We start from the raw sequence: 23,671 nt of genomic DNA on the forward strand, positions 1-23,671 counted from the left end.
CCATCGCCCGCCATCCGGGGCGCGCGCGGCCGTCGCGGGACCCCGCCGGCGACCCGTAGCTCGGGCGCGCGCCTGTCGCAGCCCGCAGGAAGGAGGGGTCCGGCCTGAGGCCCGGGGCGGCGGCCGCCATGGAGATCCCCTCGGCCCAGGGCCGGCGCCTGGGGCCTCGGGGGCGGCCCTGACCGCCGTCCTCCCCGGCCCGGCTGGGTGGCGGACGTGCCCGCTGCGGCACTCGGCCGCCTCTGCGCCTCCGCCCTCCCCGGGCCGCGCTGCTGCCTGGGCGCGGCGGCGGCGGCGGCGCCCTGTTGAATGGGCTGTGAGGGCCCAGGTTTGAAGTGCTCGGCGAACGCGGCCTCCGGGGGCGCAAGGCAGCAGCCGCGGTGGCGACCAAACGGGTGTTGGAGTTGGCGGCGGCCATGGAGGGCCTGGCTGGCTATGTGTACAAGGCGGCCAGCGAGGGCAAGGTGCTGACTCTGGCCGCCCTGCTCCTCAACCGGTCTGAAAGCGACATCCGCTATCTGCTTGGCTATGTGAGCCAGCAGGGAGGGCAGCGCTCCACGCCCCTCATCATCGCAGCCCGCAACGGGCACGCCAAGGTGGTGCGCTTGCTGTTGGAACATTACCGGGTGCAGACCCAGCAGACCGGCACCGTCCGCTTCGACGGGTAGGTACACCCCGGCTCCAGCCTCCCGCCGGCTCCCGGCGCCTCCCCCTCGTCCTGCAGGGCCCCTCTGGGCTCGGTGGATTGGACGAGCGTCTTTTGCGTTTTCTCGGGACTGGCCTGGTAACCGCGATCGGAAATTCACGAGGTCGGCAATTAACATCGAAGACCTCCGACACGGGTTCTTGGGCTGCCCAGCCTCCTCCTCCTCCTCCCCCCATCGCCCCCCAGAACCCCCAGAACCCGGCCCCTACAAGCGAGCGAGTGGTCGGATAAAGCCGTCAGCGGCGCGCCGCGGCCCCCTTGATGTCAAAGTCAGCCCCCAGGACCCGCAGCAGCTGCAGCCTCTTGAGCTCGTCACGCAGCCAGACATCTCAGAACGCGATTCTGGCCCGTCCACATTGCTGGGGTAGCTGGGCCGGCTCCACAAATGGCCCTGGGCTTGCCGTAGGCGGTGATGCCATTGTTAAGTTGGCGATGTTTACGCTGCAGGTTGTGGAGGGGCTGGGTCCCTTGCTGTTGAGGGTGGTGGTGGGGGGCAGTGTTCAGACATTCCTGCCGTCGTGGAGGGGGAATGTGCCCTTTGGGTTTAATTGTGCGTATTTTAGGGCGCGAGGAGGGGCACAGGCTTGTCAGGCTGAGTACCCTTTTCTCCGGGCTGGAGGGTGATTACAGCTCCTAGAGATGTTTGCTTCATCCATTGTGTTTTTTGTTGACTTGCATCAGGAGGTGAGCTATTTTATCCTTTTCTTCTTCTGAAGTGGCTGGTGCTAGGCATAAAAAACAAACTCTATGTGGTCAGATTGAAACGTGGTACTTCTCTAAGCAGACTAGGGCCGGGTGGAGGCATTTTCAGGTTCAGTGTTTTAGATGGGAGGAGAATATTTTAAGGCTTTACGCGTTAGTGTGAGGATAGCCCGTGGGTGCTGGCTTATCTCCAGAGACATTAAGGAGGTGGTGATATTTTGGTTTTTGTTTTTTCTTCCCATGTTGACCAAAGATGGCAACCTGATTCACGGTTGTTTTCTCTCGCTGGCATCTATGCCTCCGGAAGGCTCCGCATTCCCACAGCCTGAGTTGACACCTGCAGGAGGGAAGAAGAAATGACCCCTGAACCCCCAGGCCCGTCCAGCTGCGCAGGCTCGTGCATTCGTTAGGATAGGCGTCTCTGCAGTAGCAGCTGCTCCGAGCTTGCCGAGGCCTAGCTGGGTGAGGAATAGTCTGGAAAGAGCATAGTTCTCTAGAGAATTCAGGTGGGCTTCGCTTGTTGCTGCTTTCCTTGGCCATCAAAGGGAAAGACATTTTGAGTGGCAGTTAAAGGAACGGGCAGGGAACTGGACCTGTAACGTGGAGACTAGGAAGTGGCTTACCTCGCCCCACGCTCTGCAGGGAAATGAAGGGCTTTAGGGAGCAAACACGTGGAGTACCCACTGTGTGCCAGTCTCTGTGGTAGATACTGGTGTCTAGATGAGTGACACGGTGTTCCCATGGGGGGAGATGGAGGGAGAGAGAGAGAGAAAGAGAAGGGAGACGGAGACAGCGACAGAGAGAGGAGAGAGAGAAGTGGATGTATAAATGAGCAATTACAAATGTCAGTTCAGTTAGGCTTACAGAATCTTTTGGACTGTGAGGGAGAGGGAGAACAGGGAGGAGAGTGCTTGGCTTTGCGTGGGGGAACCAGGGAGGGCTTCACAGAAGAGGTGATATTCGAGCTGGGTTTTAAAGATGAGTAGGACATGAAGAAGAGGGGACAGCACCATGGTGCGCTTGAGGTGGCCAGTGTCCCAGGGCTGTAGCAGCAAGAGATTCTAGCTGGAAAGACTGTGGGAGACCAGAGAGAGCATTTGATGGCCCTTGAGTGAAATACCATGAATAAGACTCAGGTGTTCCATCGTTTGCAGTGTTGCCCGAGCCTTCCTGAATCTGCGTATCTGTGTAGCCTATGGAGTGCTAGAATTAGTTTATTAGCTTACACGTTGCAGTAGCTCAGTATTCATTTATTTCCTGCCACGTCCCTGCATCAAGTTCATGGAGGATACGGAGCAAATGGAAGGGTTCTTTTGAGACGCTTACCAATTACTTAGTAAGAGAAGAATTGAGTTTCATGGCCACCTTCTCTCACACTTCTTCCTGAGGCTTTGCTGTAGTGTAGCGCTGTCATTCTGGCATGTCCAAACCAGGAGAAAGAATGGGACTCAGACGTGTCGCTTGTCCCTGCACGCCTTTCAGCCATTGTGCGAGCGGTCGCCAGGTACTGTCGGCCTTAAGAAGCGTGCTCTCTCCTTAGGGGCTGCCTTGTGAAACGTGCTTTTCCTTATACTTCCTTGGCCCTGGAGACCCCTGGTGAGGTGGGGACTGGCAGGCTCCTGTTGATGCTGAAGTAGATTCGAGTTTTTCACTTTTAGTCACTTGTATACCATCGTCCCAATTTTTGACTGAGTTACTTGCCATCCGTCTTGCTACTAACTTTTAATGCCTTTAAAATTTCTGTTATTTACTTGATAAGTATCTTTAGAGTGTCTTCTTAGCTACATCCTATGAAACAGTATCTGTAATTTGATGTAAGTTTGTGTGTGTGTGTGTGTGTGTGTATACACATGAGAGAGAGAGAAGGAGAGAGATAGACATTAAATAAAACTGTTGTCAGCGTTGTGGCGCAGTAGGTTAATCCTCCACCTTCAGTGCCGGCATCCCATATGGGCACCGATTTGAGTCCTGGCTGCCTTTCTTCCTATCCAGCTCTCTGCTATGGCCTGGGAAAGCAGTGGAAGATGGCCCAAGTGCTTGGGCCCCTGCATTGGCGTGGGAGACCCGGAAGAAGTTCCTGGCTCCTGGCTTTGGATTGGCCCAGCTCTGGCTGTTGTGGCTACTTGGGGATTGAACCAGCAGATGGAAGACCTCTCTCTCTGTCTCTCCCTCTCTCTGTCTGTAACTCTCAAATAAAATCTTTAAAATAATTAACTTAAAAAAAGCTTTTAAAAATTGTATTCTGCCTAAAAACTTCTATACTACATTAGGAGACTAAAATAGATTCATACTACAGCCTGAGGGAGAAAGGGACCACCCACCTGGATTAAGCTGTATGTGGCTATTTGAGTCCTGAATCACATTTCTAGGAGTAACATTTGAGGTTATTTTACTGTGGCTTGAGATGTGAATACCAAGATTGACATAGGTGAGTGGTCAGAGTGGAGAATAGGAAGCTGTTAAAGAATGTTACAGACATGATGGGGTGGGGGCATTGTGGTGCAGGGGCTTAAGCTGCTTTTTGGGCCCCCGCATCCCATTTCAGAGTGCCTGGGATAGAGTTCTGCCTCTGCTTCCAATCCAGTCTCCTGGTAGTGTGTACCCTGGGAGGCAGCAGATGATGACTCAAATACTTGGGTCCTTGCCACCCACATGGGTGACCTAGATGGACTTCCTGGTTCCTGGTTTGGCCTGACCCAGCCCTGGCTGTTGTGGGCATTTGAGGAGTGAACCAGCAGATAGAAGATCTCTGTTACTGTGCCTTTAATATATTAAAAAAAAAAAAAAGAAAAGAAAAGAAAGAAAGAATAGAAATGTTAAAGAGAAGAATGTGGGGGCCAGTGCCGTGGCTCACTTGGCTAATCCTCCGCCTGCGGCACCGGCATCCCCTGTGTGCACCAGATTCTAGTCCTAGCTGCTCCTCTTCCAGTCTAGCTCTCTGCTGTGGCCCAGGAGGGCAGTGGAGGATGGCCCAAGTGCTTGGTCCCCTGCACCTGTGTGGGAGACCAAGCGGAAGCACCTGGCTCCTGGCTTTGGATTGGTGCAGCGCCGGCCGTAGCGGCTGTTTGGGAGTGAACCAACGGAAGGAAAACCTTTCTCTTGTCTCTCTCTCTTACTGTCTAACTCTATCTGTCAAATTAAAAAAAAAAATGCTATAGGAATGGAGTAGAACAAAGGGAAGGTATCACGTGTTTCTGGTGGCGTAAGTTAGCTTGAGTTCTGAGGACCCTGCTGCTGTGTGCCAGAGTTTGTAGGGACCACCTGTCCTCGAACACATTGACTAATGTGGGTGCGGAGAAGGACGTTGCTCTTTAAGTCAATGCTGGTGCCAGTTATGGTAGCAGATGTCCAGGTAGCTGAAAGGCGTGACAGGCAGCACATCATTTGGCAATGGCAATATATATTTTAAGGAACTCGTTAGATCCATTAAATGATTTTAGTCTGGTAAAATAACAATGCTGATCATTTACATTTAGTGAATTTTTATTTCCATTTAAAATGCTTGAATCATGTATTTCTGTTTCAAATTGAAACAGGAAATAGATGAGTTGGCCTTGTGATTAGTGGTGTTCTCTCACTGTGAACCATTTCCATCATCTGTTACATAGCTTTTGTTTGAAAGTGTGAATATCTGATTATAGTTTCTTGATTTTAAGTTGAAATATGTAATAGAGAATTTGCATTGCAGTTTTGGACTGAATCTGGAAAGAGCATTGTTTTCTAGTTTTCGCTCTTAAGAACTTTAGTGAATATTGCATTACTTACATTTTTATGTTCTGTTAAATGCGTTTGGTATTTTGTTCTGAGGTAGTAGTATAGTCTTATATTTTAGCTAGATTTTATAGATAGAGGAATGTGTTAGATGTGAAGATTCTAATTCTCTTGAGTCATTTGATATTTTAGTTTAGATGTAGATGTTCTGAGTTCAAGGCTAATGTGTCATTACTTATAACAAACTACCAGCGGCAGGCACTTTGTAAAGAACAGAGCTTTACCTTGGCTCATGGTTCTGAAGGGTCGTAGTTTGAGATAATGGGTGGGCCATGGCTTTGGCCTGTGGTGATGGAGTTCTTGCTGACAGGGCACCATGTGACAAGGGGGAGATAGTGTGTGTGTGTATGTGTGACCTCTTTCTCCTCTTTTGAAGCACCGAGATTCAGTTATGAGGGCCTCACCCTAATGGCAAAATCCAGCCTAATTACTTCCCCAAACTCCTGCCTCTTAAACACTGTAATTAGTGTTGTCGCCATAAGATTCAGGGGACTAATGCGCTGCCTGAGCTTGGCTTCAAATCACACTGAAACCATAGCACTGGTCATTTTATAAAGCATTTGCAATGAATTTTTAAAAATATTTATTTATTTATTTGAAAGGCATCGTGGCTAAATAAGAGACAGACACACAGAGAGCCAGAGAGCCTGCATCTGCTGGTTCACTCCCCAAATGCCCACAACAGCTAGGGCTGAGTCAGGCCAAAGTCAGGAGCCAGGAACTCCATCCTGGACTCCCACGTGTTGGCCGGGACCCAAGTACTTGAGTCATCATCTGCTGTCTTCCAGGCACACTAGCAGGAAGTTGGGTCAGAGTGTGGAGTAGCAGGAACTAGAACCTAGCACCTGAATATGGGGTGGGGGTTTCCTAAGCAGAGGCTTAACCTGGTGCTCTGCATCTGCCAACCCAAGTACCTATTTTAATGTCACATTTCTTCAGTTTCAGATAGCTTAGATTCATATTTCTGGCATATAATAATTTTATATTTTAAAATCTAGTACAGATGGCCGGTGCCGTGGCTTAACAGGCTAATCCTCCGCCTTGCGGCGCCGGCACACCGGGTTCTAGTCCCAGTTGGGGCGCTGGATTCTATCCCGGTTGCCCCTCTTCCAGGCCAGCTCTCTGCTATGGCCCGGGAAGGCAGTGGAGGATGGCCCAAGTCCTTGGGCCCTGCACCCGCATGGAAGACCGGGAGAAGCGCCTGGCTCCTGGCTTCGGATCAGCACGATGTGCCGGCCGCAGCAGCCATTGGAGGGTGAACCAACAGCAAAAAGGAAGACCTTTCTCTCTGTCTGTCTCTCTCTCTCTCACTATCCACTCTGCCTGTCAAGAAAAAAGAAAAAAAAAAAAATCTAGTACAGGGACCGGCACTGTGGCATAGCAGGTAAAGCCGCCGCCTGCGGTGCTGGCATCCCATATGAGCCGGTTCAAGTCCCAGCTGCTTCACTTCCAATCCAGCTCTCTGCTATGGCCTGGGAAAGCAGTAGAAGATGGTCCAAGTCCTTGGGCCCTTGCACCTGCGTGGGAGACCTGGAGGAAACTCCTGGCTAATGGCTTCGGATTAGCCCAGCTCTGGCTATTGAGGCCATTTTGGGGGGTGAACCAGCGGATGGAAGACCTCTCTGTCTCTCTCTGCTTCTGCCTCTCTATAACTCTTCCTTTTAAATAAATAAATAAATCTTTTAAGTACAAAGAAGTGGCCGGCGCCACGGCTCACTAGGCTAATCCTCCACCTTGCGGCGCCGGCACACCGGGTTCTAGTCCCGGTTGGGGCACCGATCCTGTCCCGGTTGCCCCTCTTCCAGGCCACTTCCAGGGAGTGCAGTGGAGGATGGCCCAAGTGCTTGGGCCCTGCACCCCATGGGAGACCAGGAGAAGCACCTGGCTCCTGCCATCGGATCAGCGCGGTGCGCCGGCCGCAGTGGCCATTGGAGGGTGAACCAACGGCAAAAGGAAGACCTTTCTCTCTGTCTCCCTTTCTCACTGTCCACTCTGCCTGTCAAAAACAAACAAAACAAAACAAAACAAAAAGTACAAAGAAGCTTTATAATTAACATGTAAATGTAACTGTGTACTTAGTGTTTTGATAGATTATTAGTCAACCTGACAAAATACTACTTACATTGAAACAAAATTTGAACACTGTTCCTTCCATTTGATGCATTTTATGGTATTCAAAGTATGTTTGTAGACACTTCAGTTGTATTTCTATAAGATGGGCTTTGTAATAGCGTCTACCTCAAAGATTTATTGACAGGAGATTATTTTAATGTGAGGATTAAATAAGATATCACATTAAGCTATTAAGAGAGTGCATAGCACATTAAAAATAATTGATAGCCATTTGTGCTCATTTACATTTTCTTTAAAGTACTTTTTTCTTTTTAAAAATGTATGGCCGGCGCCGTGGCTCAACAGGGTAATCCTCTGCCTTGCGGCGCGGGCACGCCGGGTTCCGGTCCCGGTTGGGGTGCCGGATTCTGTCCCGGTTGCCCCTCTTCCAGGGCAGCTCTCTGCTGTGGCCAGGGAGTGCAGTGGAGGATGGCCCAGGTGCTTGGGCCCTGCACCCGCATGGGAGACCAGGAGGGGCGCCTGGCTCCTGGCTTTGGATCGGTGCGATGCGCTGGCCACAGCGGCCATTGGAGGGTGAACCAACGGCAAGGGGGAGAACCTTTCTCTCTCTCTCTCTCTCACTGTCCACTCTGCCTGTCAAGGAAAAAAAAAATGTATCATTGTATATTTTTACTAAAGGTATAACAAATCTAGTAAAGTGTGTGAATCTTAAGTGCATAGTATGGTGAACTTTTAATGTTTGCATCTAGGTACTCACTGTGTAGGTCAGATATGTGAAACATTATTGCTCTGTAAAAATTTCCCTTTGTCCCTTTTCAGTCAGTCTTCCCTTCCCACCACCCCCACCCCTGAAATAATGATTGTTCTGCCTTCTCTTTCCATATATTAGTTCTACTGGTACTTGAATCTCCTATAGGAGGAATCATGCAGTATACTCTATTGTGTTCAACTCTTTTTTTCTTTTTTAAGATTTATTTATTTATTTGAAAGGCAGAGTTACAAAGAGGCAGAAGCAGAGACAGAGAGGTCTTCCATCCGCTGGGTCACTCCCAACACCAGCCCTAACGGCTGGAGCTGAGCCGATCCGGAGCCAGGAGCTTCCTCCAGATCTCCCATGCAGGTGCAGGGGCCCAAGGACTTCTATTGCTTTCCCAGGCCATACATAGCAGAGAGCTAGATAGGAAGTGGAGCAGCCGGGACTCTAACTGGTGCCCATATGGGATGCCGGCACTGCAGGCGGTGACAACCCGCTAGGCCATAGCGCCGGCCTCTCCACTTTTCTTGTTTGACATAAAGTCTGTGACATAGATTCATCCTTGTAGTTGCGTGCATCGGTAGTTTCTCCTGTTTCTGAGTGCTGTGTAGTATTCCTTTGTATGAATCTACTGTGATTTGCTTATCCATTTTCCTGTTTGTGGGTGTTTCAGTTGTTCCCAGTGTTTGTATGAACACAGCTACTGTGAACATTGTTATGTATGTCTCTGGTGGACATTGCATTCTTTTCTCCTGTTATATATCACAGAGTGGAATTGCTGGATTGTGTGGCAGATGTGTGTTTAATAGATTTGCCAAGCAGCTTCCCAAAACGGTTGGACTGAATTTCATTCCTTCCAGTGGTTTCCACAGCATGAAGAGTTTCGGTTGCCCTGTTCTTATTAATTTAGCTATTCTGATGGATGTCTGTTGGTCATTACTAGTTTTAATTTGTATTTATTTTGGTGAGTAATTATCTTGATCTGTCAAATGTATCTCTTGCAAATGTCTTCTCAGTGGATGACTTGCTTACTGTGTAACATCATAATGAATAGCGATTCTTAGTTTTAATGAAGTCTAATCTTTTTTGTTTTATGGTTATTTCTTTTTGCATCTTTAGAAATCTTGAACAACACTGAGGTTATTAAGATAGCGTGTGCAAGTGTATGTGTATGTGGAAGCATTTATTCTGCTTTGCACCTTACAGGTTTATACTGTTGCTTTAATGTTTTGTACATAGTGTGAAGTAGGAGTCAAAGGTAATTCTTTTTGATACAAATTATCTTGTTGCTCTAGCTACTGTGAAAGACCGCACATACTTTCACCTGAATTTCACTGGAGTCTGTGTCATCAGTGAACTCACTCTGGACTTTTTTTGGGTTCAGTTGATAATACTGTTCTTTGTATCAACAACACACTAATCTTTTGTTTTTTTTTTTTTTTTTTAGGATTTATTTTTTTGAAAGAGTTACTCAGAGAAGAAGAGGCAGAGAGAGAGAGAGAGAGGTCTTCCATCCACTGGGTTGCTCCCAAATTGGCCGCAATGGCCGGAGCTTCGCCAATCTGAAGCCAGGAGCTTCTTCTGGGTCTCCCACATGGGTGCAGGGGCCCAAGGTCTTGGTGCGTCTTCTGCTTTCTCAGGCCATAGCAGAGAGCTGGATCGGAAGTGGAGCAGCCGGGACTTGAACCAGCACCTGTATGGGATGCCAGCAATGCAAGTGGTGGCTTTACCTGCTATGTCACAGTGCTGGCCCCAATACACTTATCTTAATTGTTGTAATTTACCCTCTAACTTTTGTTTTTCTTCAAGATTATCTTGGTTGTTTGCATTTCCATGTGCTTTTTAGAACTGGCCTATCAATTCCTTTATATGTGTGCACATGCAAAATTATACTACATAGTTCACTGGGATTTTCATTTTGATTATATTGCATCTTTATCATTTTAGGGAGTAATTGACACCTTAACACTATGGAGTCTTCTGAATTATGAATATGGAGTATTTCTCCACTTATTTGGGTTTTCTTTATTTATCTCAAGAGTTTTGCCATTTCCAATGTAGACGTCTAGCATGTTTCTCATTGACTACTAGATACATTGATACTTTCTGATGGTGTTGCAAATAGTATTTCTTTGACAGTGCAAAAAAGTATTAAACTATTTATATACAATCATGGAAATTAAAATATAATAATGAGTGAGCGCTTGGCCTGGTGGTTAAGATACCAGTTAAGATGGCTACATCCTGGGGCCTGCGCTGCGGCTAGGCAGGTTAAAGCCACCGCCTGCTGTGCTGGCATCCCATGGGGTTGCTGGTTTGAGTCCCTGCTGCTCCACTTTCGTTCTAGCTCCCTGCTAATGCACCTGGGAAAGCAGCAGAAGATGGCCCAAATCCTTGGGCCCATGCACCTGCGTGGGAGACCTGGAGGAAGCTCATGGCTCCTGGCTTTGGCCTGGCCAGGCCTCGGTCATTGCAGCCATTTGAGGAGTGAACCAGAGGATAGAAGATTCTCTGTCTTTCCTTTTCTTTGTGTGTAACTGTGCTTCTCAATAAATAAATAATTTTTTTTTTTAAAGATGTCTGCATCCCACATCAGATCTGCTCTGGCTCCTGACTCCAGCTTCTTGCCAATGCAGACCCTGGGAGACAACTGTGATAGCCCAAGTAATAGGATTCCTGCTAATCACATGGGAGAGCTGTATTGATGGCCCTGGCCCATCGCCTGACTGTGGGCATATGGGAATGAACGAAAGGATGGGCGCTCTGTTTGTCTTGTCTGTGTATCTCTCTAATGATAATTGAAAAAAGAAAAAAATGTGTTTAATGCAATAGTGAATTTTGGTAAAGCTGAGTTAGAAGGTACAGTTGGCAACCAGTGAAACACATCACTGATGTAATGTTGTTTCCTTGATTCATTAAGTTTAAAAGATGATTTATAATTAAATGGCTTTTTAAAAAAGATTTATTTATTTATTATTTGAAAGGCAAAGAGAGAGATCTTCCATCCACTGGTTGGTTCACTTCCCAAATGGCTGCAACAGCTGGAGCTGGGCCAGGAGCCACGAGCTTCCTCCAGGTCTCCCAAGTGGGTACAGGAGCCCAAGGACTTGGACCATCTTCCGCTGCTTTCTCAGGCCATAGCAGAGAGCTGGATCAGAAATGGAGCAGCCAGGACTTGAACCAGTGCCCATATGGGATGCTGGCACTGTAGGCAGTGGTTTTACCCACAGCGTCACAGCACCAGCCCCTAAATGATGTTTTAAAAAAAAATTTTAAAAAGAAACTTCAGAAATTTTCTGATTTTTAAAAAAAGATTTTTTTTTTTTTGAAAGGCAGAGTTACAGAGAAGTGGGGGTGGGGGCAGGGGAGAGAAAGAATCTTCCATCCGCTGGTTCATTCTCTGAATGGCTGAAATGGCTGGAGCTGGGCTGATCCAAAGCCAGGAGCCAGGAACTTCATCTTGGTTTCCCATCTGGATGTACAGGCCCAAATACTTGGGCCATCTTCCACTTCTTTCTCAGGCTCATTAGCAGAGAGCTGGATCAGAGGTGGAGCTGCCAGGACTCGAACCAGCGCTCAGATGAGATGCTGGTGCCGCAAGTGGCAGCTTTACCCACCATGCCATAGCACAGGCCCCAGTTTTCTGATTTTTTAAAAATGTATTTCTTTTGAAAGGCGAAAGAGAGCAAGAGCAAGAGAGAGAGCGTGAGCGCACTTCTATTATTCCCCACATGTCTGCAGTGACCAGAGAGGGAGAGATCCTTTGTGTGCTGGTTCATTCCCCACATGTCTGCAATGGCCAGGGCTGTGCTAGGTTGAAGCCCGGAGCCTGGAACTCCACATGAGTGTAGGGGCCTGAGTTCTTGGTTTTTCCCAGGTGCTTTAGAAGGGAGCTGGATCACAAGTGGAGCAGCTAGGACTTGAACCAGCCCCTATATGGGATGCCAGTGTCGCAGTCGGCAGCTTAACCCACTACACAGCGGTGGACCCTTCTAATTTTTTGTTGTTGTTGATGTGTATCTTAAATACAGTAATATGCACAGATATGAAGTGTGTAGTTTGGTGGAAAAATTTTCCCCCTAAATATACATCCATGTGAACATGCCCCAGATGAAGATACAGCATCCAGTACCTTCAAACCTATTGATACTACTGCCCTCATGCATAAGTAACCACAGTTACTGAGAAAGCTTTTGCTTATAAACATTTTGTGGCGTTATTTTAAGTTGAGGAATTAATCACTTGAATTATTATATAGTGAGAATTTTATTTTCAACAGAAGTGGTAGAAGGTATTTTTGAGATGTTGCTAACTGGGATTAAACTATGATTTTATCTTAGTCTGTTTTGTGCTGCTGTAACAAAATGTTTGAGGCTGAGTAATTGATAAAGTCAAGTTTATTTATCACAGAACTGGAGACTAGACAATCCAAGGTCAAGGTGCTTGTAAGTTTGGTCGTCTTATGAGGCCTGTGTCTGGAGGGGAGGAGTGCTCTGTTCTGGCAGGAAGCAGAAGAGCTGTGGCACTGCTCTGTTACTGGAGTCTTACTGCCATTCACAAAAGCCAGAGCCTTCTGGCCCTCATCACCTCTGAGAGGCCTCTTCTCTCAGTACTATCACGTTGTCCAAATCTGAATGTTGGAAAGGACATGTTCCAACTCTTTCACTTCATGGGAGGTACAGTTTGACCTGTTGACTCACTAGTGAGGTTCTTGGTATATACCCGATTACTGTGGTGAACACTGCTTTGATCAACCTTGTTCCTTAACGCTCCCAAGTATACTCACTAGTTTCTAGCACAACAGATCTAAATATCTCTAACAAAAATCTACTTTCCAGGTCTTTTGGTTAGTGGTAGGATAAAAATACATTGAGACTGAGGGCAATTGAAAGTGGAAAGATGAAAGTGTGATTTATGTGAGAGTCTAAGTAGTGAACATAGCACGTGCAGGTGTTCGGGAAGTGGTCACTGTGAAGCCGTGAAGTCCACATCATGGTGGGAAGGTCCCTGCTTCGTTTTCAGAAGTGCTGCTTGTTTCCTCTGTTAGTAGTTCCTTCCAGAAGGGTTTGGTTGAAGAGCACACGGACATTCAGTATATACACATCGGTACAGGTATAGCTTTTTTTTTTTTTTTTTTTTTGATAGGCAGAGTGGACAGTGAGAGAGAGAGACAGAGAGAAAGGTCTTCCTTTGCCGTTGGTTCACCCTCCAATGGCCACTGCGGCCGGCGCACTGCGGCCGGCACACTGCGCTGATCCGATGGCAGGAGCCAGTGCTTCTCCTGGTCTCCCATGGGGTGCAGGGCCCAAGCACTTGGGCCATCCTCCACTGCACTCCCTGGCCACAGCAGAGAGCTGGCCTGGAAGAGGGGCAACCGGGACAGAATCCGGCACCCCAACCGGGACTAGAACCCGGTGTGCTGGTGCTGCAAGGTGGAGGATTAGCCTATTGAGCCACGGTGCCGGCCTGTGCAAGTATATCTTAACAACTTAGATGTACAGAGAAAGGCACTGATGGAAAGTAGACCGTTTTCACAAGATGAACTGTGTGTGCTCCCTCCCGTTCACTGCCTCCCCCAGCCGGTGCATCAGCTTGGTGGTAAAAATGTTGTAAACTCCTTGCATTTCTTCTGTGTTTTCTGGTGATTCTTTACTTTTTTTTTTTTTTTAAGGTTTATATGCTATAGCAATAATAACTAATAGCTAGCTGTAATTGTAACGCTAACTCCCATTCTTACCCTTACCTTAGCTGTATCCCGTTAACTATAACCCTAACCATAACCATAGCCTTGGCCTAGCCCTAACCCTAAACCTAAAATTAACCCTAACCCTAGCCCTAGCCCTAGCCCAGGCCCCAGGCTAAACTTCAACCTAGCCCTAACCCTAATCGTAGCCCTAGCTTTAGCCCTAGCCCTAGCACTAACTCTATCCCAAGTCCTGTCCATAAATCTAGCCTAAGACTAGCCTTACTCTTAACCCTAATGCTAGCCCTAACCTTACTCTAATCCTAATATAACTGTAACTCTTAACCTAACCCTGTTTTACCCTCATACTAGGTACAAGTACCATACAGAGTGCTTTACTAGAATTACCTGTTTTTATTTTCACAAAATCTGCTCTTTTATGTATGTTCTGGAGGGTGAGGTTTTGGTTGATGCAGGTGATGCATCCTTTAAACTCATATTAAGGCATGTGGCTGCCATCATGTAATGGTTTGCTCTTTTCACGGGCAGGTATGTCATCGATGGCGCCACTGCTCTTTGGTGTGCCGCGGGAGCTGGACACTTTGAAGTTGTTAAGCTTCTAGTCAGCCACGGAGCCAATGTGAACCATACCACCGTCACTAACTCGACCCCACTACGGGCAGCGTGCTTTGACGGCAGACTGGATATTGTGAAATACTTAGTTGAAAATAACGCCAACATCAGCATTGCCAACAAGTATGACAACACCTGCCTAATGATTGCAGCATACAAGGGACACACTGATGTGGTCAGATACCTTTTAGAGCAACGTGCTGATCCCAATGCTAAAGCACACTGTGGAGCCACAGCACTGCACTTTGCGGCTGAAGCCGGGCACATAGATATCGTGAAAGAGCTGATAAAATGGCGCGCCGCAATTGTCGTGAACGGCCACGGGATGACGCCCCTGAAGGTGGCTGCCGAGAGCTGTAAGGCTGATGTTGTTGAACTGTTACTCTCTCATGCTGATTGTGACCGAAGAAGTCGCATTGAAGCCTTGGAACTCCTGGGTGCCTCCTTTGCAAATGACCGTGAGAACTATGATATCATGAAGACATACCACTATTTGTACTTAGCCATGTTGGAGAGGTTTCAAGATGGTGATAACATCCTTGAAAAAGAGGTTCTGCCACCAATCCATGCGTATGGGAATAGAACTGAATGTAGAAATCCTCAGGAACTGGAAGCCATTCGGCAAGACAGAGATGCTCTTCACATGGAAGGCCTTATAGTTCGGGAGCGGATTTTAGGTGCTGACAACATCGATGTTTCCCACCCCATCATTTACAGGGGGGCTGTCTACGCGGACAACATGGAATTTGAACAGTGTATCAAGTTGTGGCTGCATGCCCTGCACCTCAGGCAGAAGGGTAACAGGAATACTCACAAGGATCTTCTTCGATTCGCTCAAGTTTTCTCACAGATGATCCATTTGAACGAAACTGTGAAGGCCCCGGACATAGAATGTGTTTTGAGATGCAGTGTTTTGGAAATAGAACAGAGTATGAACAGAGTGAAAAATGTTACAGATGCTGATGTACACAACGCCATGGACAATTACGAATGTAATCTCTATACCTTTCTGTATTTAGTGTGCATCTCCACCAAAACACAGTGCAGCGAAGAAGATCAGTGCAAAATTAACAAGCAGATCTACAACCTGATCCACCTCGACCCCAGAACTCGGGAAGGTTTCACCTTGCTGCATCTCGCGGTCAACTCCAACACGCCAGTGGACGATTTCCATACCAATGACGTCTGCAGCTTTCCCAACGCGCTTGTCACCAAGCTGCTGCTGGACTGTGGTGCCGAAGTGAATGCTGTGGACAACGAGGGCAACAGTGCGCTGCATATCATTGTGCAGTACAACAGGCCCATCAGTGACTTCCTGACCTTGCACTCGATCATCATCAGCCTGGTTGAAGCTGGCGCTCACACTGACATGACGAACAAACAGAATAAGACTCCGCTCGACAAAAGCACAACTGGGGTCTCAGAAATACTACTTAAAACTCAAATGAAGATGAGTCTCAAGTGCCTGGCTGCCCGAGCAGTTCGGGCTAATGACATTAACTACCAAGACCAGATCCCCAGAACTCTTGAAGAGTTTGTTGGATTTCATTAAGTGACTGGATATGTAAAATCGTTTAATGTGGTGCTAAAAAGTAAAGGACTTTAATCACAGACAATAGAATTATGTGTTCATAAATTCTGCTTTTCTTTCCACTACCCTTCCTCCCAACCCAGCCTCCCTTAGTTCTGTATTTGTTCCTGCCTGTTATGGGAATCGATTTCAAACACACTTTAGACAAAGCCACACTGTTTAGGTGTAATTAGAGTTTGAGGTATTCGGACCGTTGATCACCTAACAATTTCTCCTTTTTTTTTCCTCTTTAAAGGAACGAATATGAAATATTTTGTTTATATAGTAGGGGACATTTATGATTTCAAGTTGATGATGTTTAAACAGCTGCCTACAGCAGTGTTTCTGTTAAGCCCATGTCAGTGTGTTTTCCACGCCGCAATTTGGAGGATTTCATGAAGAAGAGGAACTACAAAGGAACGTGGAAAGTGGTGGGATATTCAGGTGTTCTGCCCATGCCAAGCTGCTGCGGATAGCTGTCACTCTTCATTTCTTCTGCGGAGGGCTGCAACACACATTAACATCAGAGGATTTAAAAAACAGCTGCAGATGAATCTGAATGTGCTACTTCAATAACAACACTTGCAAATGTTTCAAGTTAAATCCTTTGAAATTGTTGCATAATTGTGGATACTATAGACAAAGTGGTAGTAATCTTAAAACCAGTTTTTCAAAGAATACTGATGAACTCTTTGCCCTTAGGCGCTAATTCTTCAAAGCCTGTTTTAATGAAATTTATCTAAATTGCAGCAGTCTGCATTTGATTCATTTTATGGATGTGTAAAAATTATGAATTCTGTGTTTTCTTATGAAACAAATTGTCACAATATAGTTACACATTCTATTTTTGTCCCCTTCTCCCTTCCCTCTTGTGTCGTTTCTTCCACAAATTGGAAAACTACTTTTCCAGAGGGCATTATTTGTGCCTCCCTAATAAGGTGTTTGTGACAGATGAAAAAGAACCAGGATATTTTTGAACTTTTCCTTTCTTAGTCTGTGACAAGAAGTAGAAAAATTACTGATGTGGTCCAGGAAATAAAATGTTTTTGAGGATGAAAATAATTCTCAATTCCAGCTGAAAGGTATTTTTTGTCAGAACTACAAAATTTTCAGCCACACAATGTTCCTTATTCCGACAGCTCTACAGGAGTCTTTATGCTTTTCTGTTTGGTTTGGTTTTAATGGCAACATTCTAACTGTCAGATACTGAAAGTATTCTGTGGTTATCTTTTAAGCATCACAGAAATTCAAGTCAAGGATACACATCTCTTTCTATTGATATTAAAAACGATAAAGTAAAATTAGCCGTATCTGTAATTTTCTCTCTAGTGCCAAACGAATGCCTTTGCTACTCATAGTGCATGGTACTGTAAGTGAAGATCTGCAGCTTTCTTTTTTCCTTAACAAAAAGCATTATAACGACGTGGCTACATCAGATACACACTTAGACAAACCCGTAAGGTTTCAATCAACATTTTATGTGCGGACGTTGCTTTGTAAAATACAAGAGAAAGGTTGCAGTTGGAGCAGTGTCAAACAATGACCGAGCCAAAATCAGCACCTAGGGCCTTAAATAAAACAGAGATACCCCACGAAAAGAGATACTTTGAAGGGTGGGAGGAGATGGAAAGGGAGGTTTAAACACTTTTTCCCTCCGGGAAGCATGAGACTTCTGTTAACACTTTGACTGTCTTCTTTGCTTCAGTTAGGAATGCTTTGATGGTCGATTCTGCCCTGTTGATAGATACGTGATTTCCTAACATGAGATTTTATAAAGAGGCTTTTTTAGGATGGCTTAAAGGAAGGTGTTTGAGCCCTAATTTGAGAATTACCCAACCTTGATCCTGCTAGTGTGAGTCAGGGAAATCCTGTAGCCTGTTCTCGGCAGCTCTCAGCTCTCCGTGGCCTGAAGGAGAAAATGCGCTTTTCCTTAAGGTGAGTGAATCCTGCCTTTTCCATGGCTCGGACCAGACCCTTTGTTCTTCACAGTGCAAGGCCTGCTTGTTGGACAGTCTGGGGAATGGCTATGATACTTGGTATTCAGTTGGCTCCATTATTGATGTGTATGATTTTTAAACACTTGAAATATCAGATAATGTTGCATGTTTTAAAAACACATTTCATCCCTTTGGCTACCCAGGACTAGCACTATTTAAGACATTAGTTACAAAATAAAGATACCGACTATGTACATATTCAGACATCAAAATGTAATGTCCCTCAGTGTTGTGGAAGAGGGAAGACTGTGCTGGAGAAGGTAAAACCGTGCTGATTGGAAAGCTGACAAAGATGGAGAAAGAATCGAAGAGAGTGAATGACATATGAACTGTGCTGATGGTAACTAGATTTTTTTTCAACTGTAGTATAGTAGTACATTGTGCGCTCTCTCGCTGGGGATCTAATTCTGTCTTGTAAAACCGATGTGTTTTGTGAAACACCTGTATAAAAGCATTCTTGAAACAAGTGATCTACATGCCTGTTTTTTTAAAAATTTTGGTAGAATTATTTAAAAGTATGTTTAGCCAAAACCTTCCCAAACTTAGTATTTTTTTGTTTGTTTGCTGTTTTAAAAGGAAAATAGATATTTTAAAAGGAAAATAGATAAGAAAGGTTATAGTTTTACACCTCAGCTCACTACAAACTCTAGGCTGACTCCACTGTGCAGCCACTGTTGTCTTTTGACTTCTATTATTGGTAGAAATCTGCTTTGAACTGTAACTCTTCCTGGAGAGCATTACAGATTGGCTCAGAACTTCTCTGTCCTGATACGTGATTTCTTCTATGTCCTACAGATCTGGATGAGCTGGAGGCCTGGGTGGATGCTTTATATTGGCCAGCCCTGACTTAAGTGGGCTTCACACTTGCAGTAGAATTGGTGAAATTGAACTCTGGAGTTAAAATGACTAACTCCAGGAGTGTGCAGCAAATTCACCCCTTTCACTGATGCAGAAGGGGGACATTTTCACTAAGAACCGATGCTGACAACCTGAGTTTATTCGGTCTACCCTGCTCTAGTGGGGCCACAGCCCACCTACCTAAGGTTCATTGCTGTGGGAACTTTTTAATAGACTAGCTAAAAAGTGGATTATCTGTAGGCCTTTTTCCGGAGAAGGGTTTGTTTCACGTACTGATAGTTAATGGTGGCTAACAGTGAGCCTGTAGCGAGGTGTAATAGCATTGTTTGATGTAAAATCAGATTTGAAGGCAGCAGCTCCCTCATGCTGCCTGTTTGACGAGTGTTTTTGAAAATCAACATTTCCAGGGAGCAGCACCCTGTTAGGGTTCCTACCACAATTGAGGCAGCTACTTTCTGAATAAGACCACTCTGGGTAACTCAATGAGAAGCATTTTTGGGGGGGATGGGATGGGGTGCACATTTGAGTTGCCATAGCTTGGATTAAGTACTATTGGCTGGTTTAGAAGCGGCTGGCAGTTGAACCAGTGAGTAGGTGAAAGAAAGTGCAGTGGGCTTGTTTTCATGGTCGATTTTCTGTAAAAACCTTAACTGTTCCACTTCAGACTAGCCAGGCTTCTGCTTTCCTCACTGATTCTACTCTAACTTTGAAAGGGGTTAAAGAAAGCAAAAGTCTGCCTTTCTCTCTGTGAGAAGTGTTTAGTCCAGGAGATTGGAAGCTGTGTGTTCATTGCTCCTCTGAAGACGCACAGCCATGTCCTGGATAGCTTCTCTCGAAAGGAGAAGGCGCCTCGCCGTGTCTGTCCCATGGCAGGGCTCTCGCAGACTTGCCCAAATCTCACGGGCTGGCTTGTACAGTTCCCCTCCCCTAAATACAGGATCTGACATAAATCCTTCATTGATAGTGGTGATACATTAGTTTTTAGAACTGTAAAATAAATGTGGTCTCTAGTCCTAGGTTTGTGGTGTGTCCTTTTGTGTTACTGTGTAGGGAAGGGGCAGTGACTTGGTGGCGATGGGGCATGTGTCTTGCTGTGTGTGCAGGGGCAAGCATTGCTGAAGTACTAACAGCCTTTCATTTAGGAGTGAGTCATGGCATGAGCGGCCTAACCAGAAAAATGACGGAGTGAAGACACAAGCTTGCCGAGTTGGTGATGTGAACCAGGTTCTGTATCTGTTTTTTATCAGGTGTTGTAAAATTGTGCATGGCCTTTTTTCTTGTTGCTTAATAATTGGGAGAGGAAAAAAACCCCTCCGCTTTCCTAACCAATCTTCGCAGAGGCACATCGTTGGGGAGTAAAGTCTGCCTGGCCTAACCTATTGGAGAGATCTGTCCTTGAAAAGCACCCTCCCTGTAGTCCTCCGTGTGGGGGAGTCGCCTTGTTGTATTCTGTGCATTAGAACAAACCAATGATGTCATTCGATTGTGTACTTTTGTCAAATCATTTATGTGACTTTAATAAAATAGTGAACTTGCTGACTGCATCAGAGGTCTATTAGTGATTTGTATATTGCATGGCCTTTTTTTTTCCCCTATTTGAGTTTGACATGTCGAATCACTCTTTTTAATTTAGTGGCAACGGACAGTCCTAATAGCTCAGCTAATTTGAAACTAACAAACTTGCTGTACAAAAGGAAAAATATGGTGTTTGTGTTCAGTAAATGTTTGAAAAAAGAAAAACTCCCTTGAAGTTTGTGTTTTTATTGTTCGTTGTGCCTTAGATGAGATAGATGCTCTTTTGTTGGGCTCATTAAAAAAAAAGCTATCGAGGTTCTACGTGTGCGTGGGAAAGAATTCAGATGGTAAAATAATCCCGCTTCCGCTCTGTGCGGTGCAGAAGCAGTCAGTAGCTTTGCAGTTTTTCTCTGCGAGTCTGTGTTATTTCTCCTCATTTTAAAAAATGCAAGTGCACTCTTTTAAATTTAATATATTTTAGGTATTTTTCATTTCCACAGCTAGACTTTAAGAAAAAAAAGCTTCATAGTATTTAGTTCAGTTGTCGTTTTCCTTTTTTTTTTTTTATTTCTCAAATAGCGCTGCAGTGAACATTTTTTTTTTTTTTTTTGACAGGCAGAGTGGACAGTGAGAGAGACAGAGAGAAAGGTCTTCCTTTTGCTGTTGGTTCACCCTCCAATGGCCGCCGCAGCCTGTGCACCGCGCTGATCCGAAGCCAGGAGCCAGGTGCTTCTCCTGGTCTCCCATGGGGTGCAGGGCCCAAGCACTTGGGCCATCCTCCACTGCCCTCCTGGGCCATAGCAGAGAGCTGGCCTGGAAGAGGGGCAACCGGGATAGAATCCGGTGCCCCAACCGGGACTAGAACCTGGTGTGCCAGCGCCACAAGGCGGAGGATTAGCCTATTGAGCCACGGCGCCAGCCCAGTGAACGTCTTTAAATACAATATTCATAGAACAACCTCATTCCTAGCACTGGAATGTCTGGTTAGTGACTGTGCATTTGAAATCTTGACAGAGGCTATCCGAGTGCCTTCATCTCCCTATCCCTTTATGTTAATAAAGGTGTTACCTACTCAGTTTTTGTCAGGTGATTAGTGAAAGGTAGTATTTTGTGGTTTTGATTTGTGTTCTTTTCATTCTGAATGGGGTTGAACACTTTCTTCTATGTCCTGACCTTTTATAATTCCTTTGTGGTGGTCTTCTCACTCCTTATTAGAAATTCATTGGAAGTTTAAGGAGATTTCATCATGTAACAGTAGTTTTTTGATTTTTAAATGTAGTTTTTGTATCAGAAGTTTATACTTTTATGAAAAGTTGATGGTAACTTTTTTTCCCCCAAAGATTTATTTAACTGAAAGACTTACAGAGAGAGAGGGAGAGACAGAGGTCTCCCATCCACTGGTTCACATCCCAGATGGCCATAATGGCCAGTGGTGGGCCAGGCCAAAGCCAGGAGCCACAAGCTTCTGGGTCTCCCACATGGATACAGGGGTCTGTGGCTTTCTCAGGTCATTAAGAGGGAGCTGGATTGGAAGTGGAGCAGCTGGGACATGAACCAGCACCCATATGGGATGCTGGCATTGCAAGTGGTGGCTTTACCACAATGCTGGCCCTTATGATAATTTTGTGTTTGTTTGTTTTTGAGTTTTGTATCTTGCTTGTACGGTTTTCTCCATTCCAGGATCTTTTTAACCATTTTTTTTAACTTGAGGAGGAGAGATTTTATGACTTTTCTCTCTTTTCTTTGAATTTCATTTCTGACCTTGGAGGCCGGCACTGTGGTGTATAGGGTAAAGCTGCCACTTCAACACTGGCATCCCATATGGGCACCAGGTAGAGTCCTGGCTGCTCCACTTCTGATCCAGCTCCCTGCTAACTCACCTGGGAAAGCAGCGGAAGATGGCCCAAGTCTTTGGGCCCCTGCACCCAAGTGGGAGACCCAGAAGAAGCTCCTGATTCCTGGCTTTGGTCTAACCCAGCCCTGGCCATTGCAGCAATTTGGGGAGTGAACCAGCAGCTAGAAGACTTCTCTGCCTCTGCCTCTGTTTCTCTCTGCGACTCTGCCTTTCAAATAAATACAATCTTTTTTTTTTTTTTTAAGATTTATTTTGTTTATTTGAAAAAGTTAGAGTGAGAGAGAGAGAGAGAGGTCTTGCATCCGCTGGTTTACTCCCCAGATGGCTGCAATGGCTGGAGCCACACCAATCAGGAGCCAGGAGTGTCTTCTGGGTTTCCGAGTGGGTGCAGGGGCCTAAGGACTTGGACCATCTTCTACTGCGTTCCCAGGCCACAGCAGAGAGCTGGATTGGAAGAGCAGCAGCCGGGACTAGAACCAGTGCCTATGTGGTATGCTGGCACTTCAGGCTAGGGCTTTAAATTGCTGTGCCACAGTGCCAACACCTAAATAAATAAATTTTTTTTTTTTTTTTTGATAGGCAGAGTTAGAGAAAGGTCTTCCTCCCGTTGGTTTACCCCCCAAATGGCTGCTACGGCCAGTATGCTGTGCCAATCCGAAGCCAGGAGCCAGGTGCTTCTGGTCTCCCATGCAGGTGCAGGGCCCAAGCACTTGGGCCATCCTCCACTGCCTTCCCGGGCCACAGCAGAGAGCTGGACTGGAAGAGGAGCAACCGAGACAGAATCTGGTGCCCCAGCCGGGACTAGAACCTGGGATGCCAGCACCGCAGGCGGAGGATTAGCCTAGTGAGCCATGGTGCTGGCCAATAGATCTTAAAAAAAAAAATTCTGACATACCTTGGCTTTACTTTGATATAAGGTTCTAGCTATCTAAGGGCCTTTTAATTATTTCTCACTGATTTGAATTATAAACGAAATTCCCACAATGTCACTGGATCTTTTTCTAGTTGGTTTAAAGCTCTGGGGAATATCGTCTATGTTCAAATACCAGCTCTACCACTTACTAGCTCTGTGACCTTGGGCAAGTTGCTTTTCAATCAGGCCTCAGTTTTTGTAAATTGGGACAATAAGATTCTCTAACTTGGGCTGTAATGAGCAAATGAGAATTATAATACTTACCCTAGTGTCAGAGGGAAGTACCTGGTAGATGTTTATTAGGATTGATTAGTTGGGCTAGTATCTCTTCATTTGTTTTTTTTTTTTTTTTTTTTTTTTTTTTTTTTTGGTGGTGGTGTGTTTCTTCTTCTGGATGAATTTGGTGTCATTTTATCATGTTGAAGTATTTTGTTTAGCATCGACTTTATTTCTTGACATCTCTACAGTTCTGAGCTTTTTCTTTCAACGATTTATTTATTTATTTGAAAAGGATACAGAGAGAGGGGGCACGGACAGAGATCTTCAGTCTGCTGGTTCTCTCCCCAAATGGCTTCAATTGCTGAGACTGGGCCAGGCTGAAACCAGGAGCAAGAAGTTTCTTCCAGGTCTCCCACGTGGGT

The 23,671-nt window shown here is 45.9% G+C and overlaps 1 protein-coding gene across 1 annotated transcript; it reads left to right on the forward strand.

Moving 5' to 3' along the window:
• Positions 1–261: 261 nt before the first annotated feature.
• FEM1B (fem-1 homolog B) lies at positions 262–20,460 on the forward strand. The gene is made up of 2 exons (XM_062206209.1): positions 262–664; positions 14,239–20,460. The coding sequence occupies exons 1-2, from the start codon at positions 417–419 to the stop codon at positions 15,872–15,874; spliced, it is 1,884 nt and encodes a 627-aa protein (XP_062062193.1). The 5' UTR covers positions 262–416; the 3' UTR covers positions 15,875–20,460.
• The last annotated feature ends 3,211 nt before the right edge of the window (positions 20,461–23,671 follow it).

The sequence above is a fragment of the Lepus europaeus genome, chromosome 11 (assembly GCF_033115175.1).
Source record: "Lepus europaeus isolate LE1 chromosome 11, mLepTim1.pri, whole genome shotgun sequence".
NCBI classification, from domain to species: domain Eukaryota; kingdom Metazoa; phylum Chordata; class Mammalia; order Lagomorpha; family Leporidae; genus Lepus; species Lepus europaeus.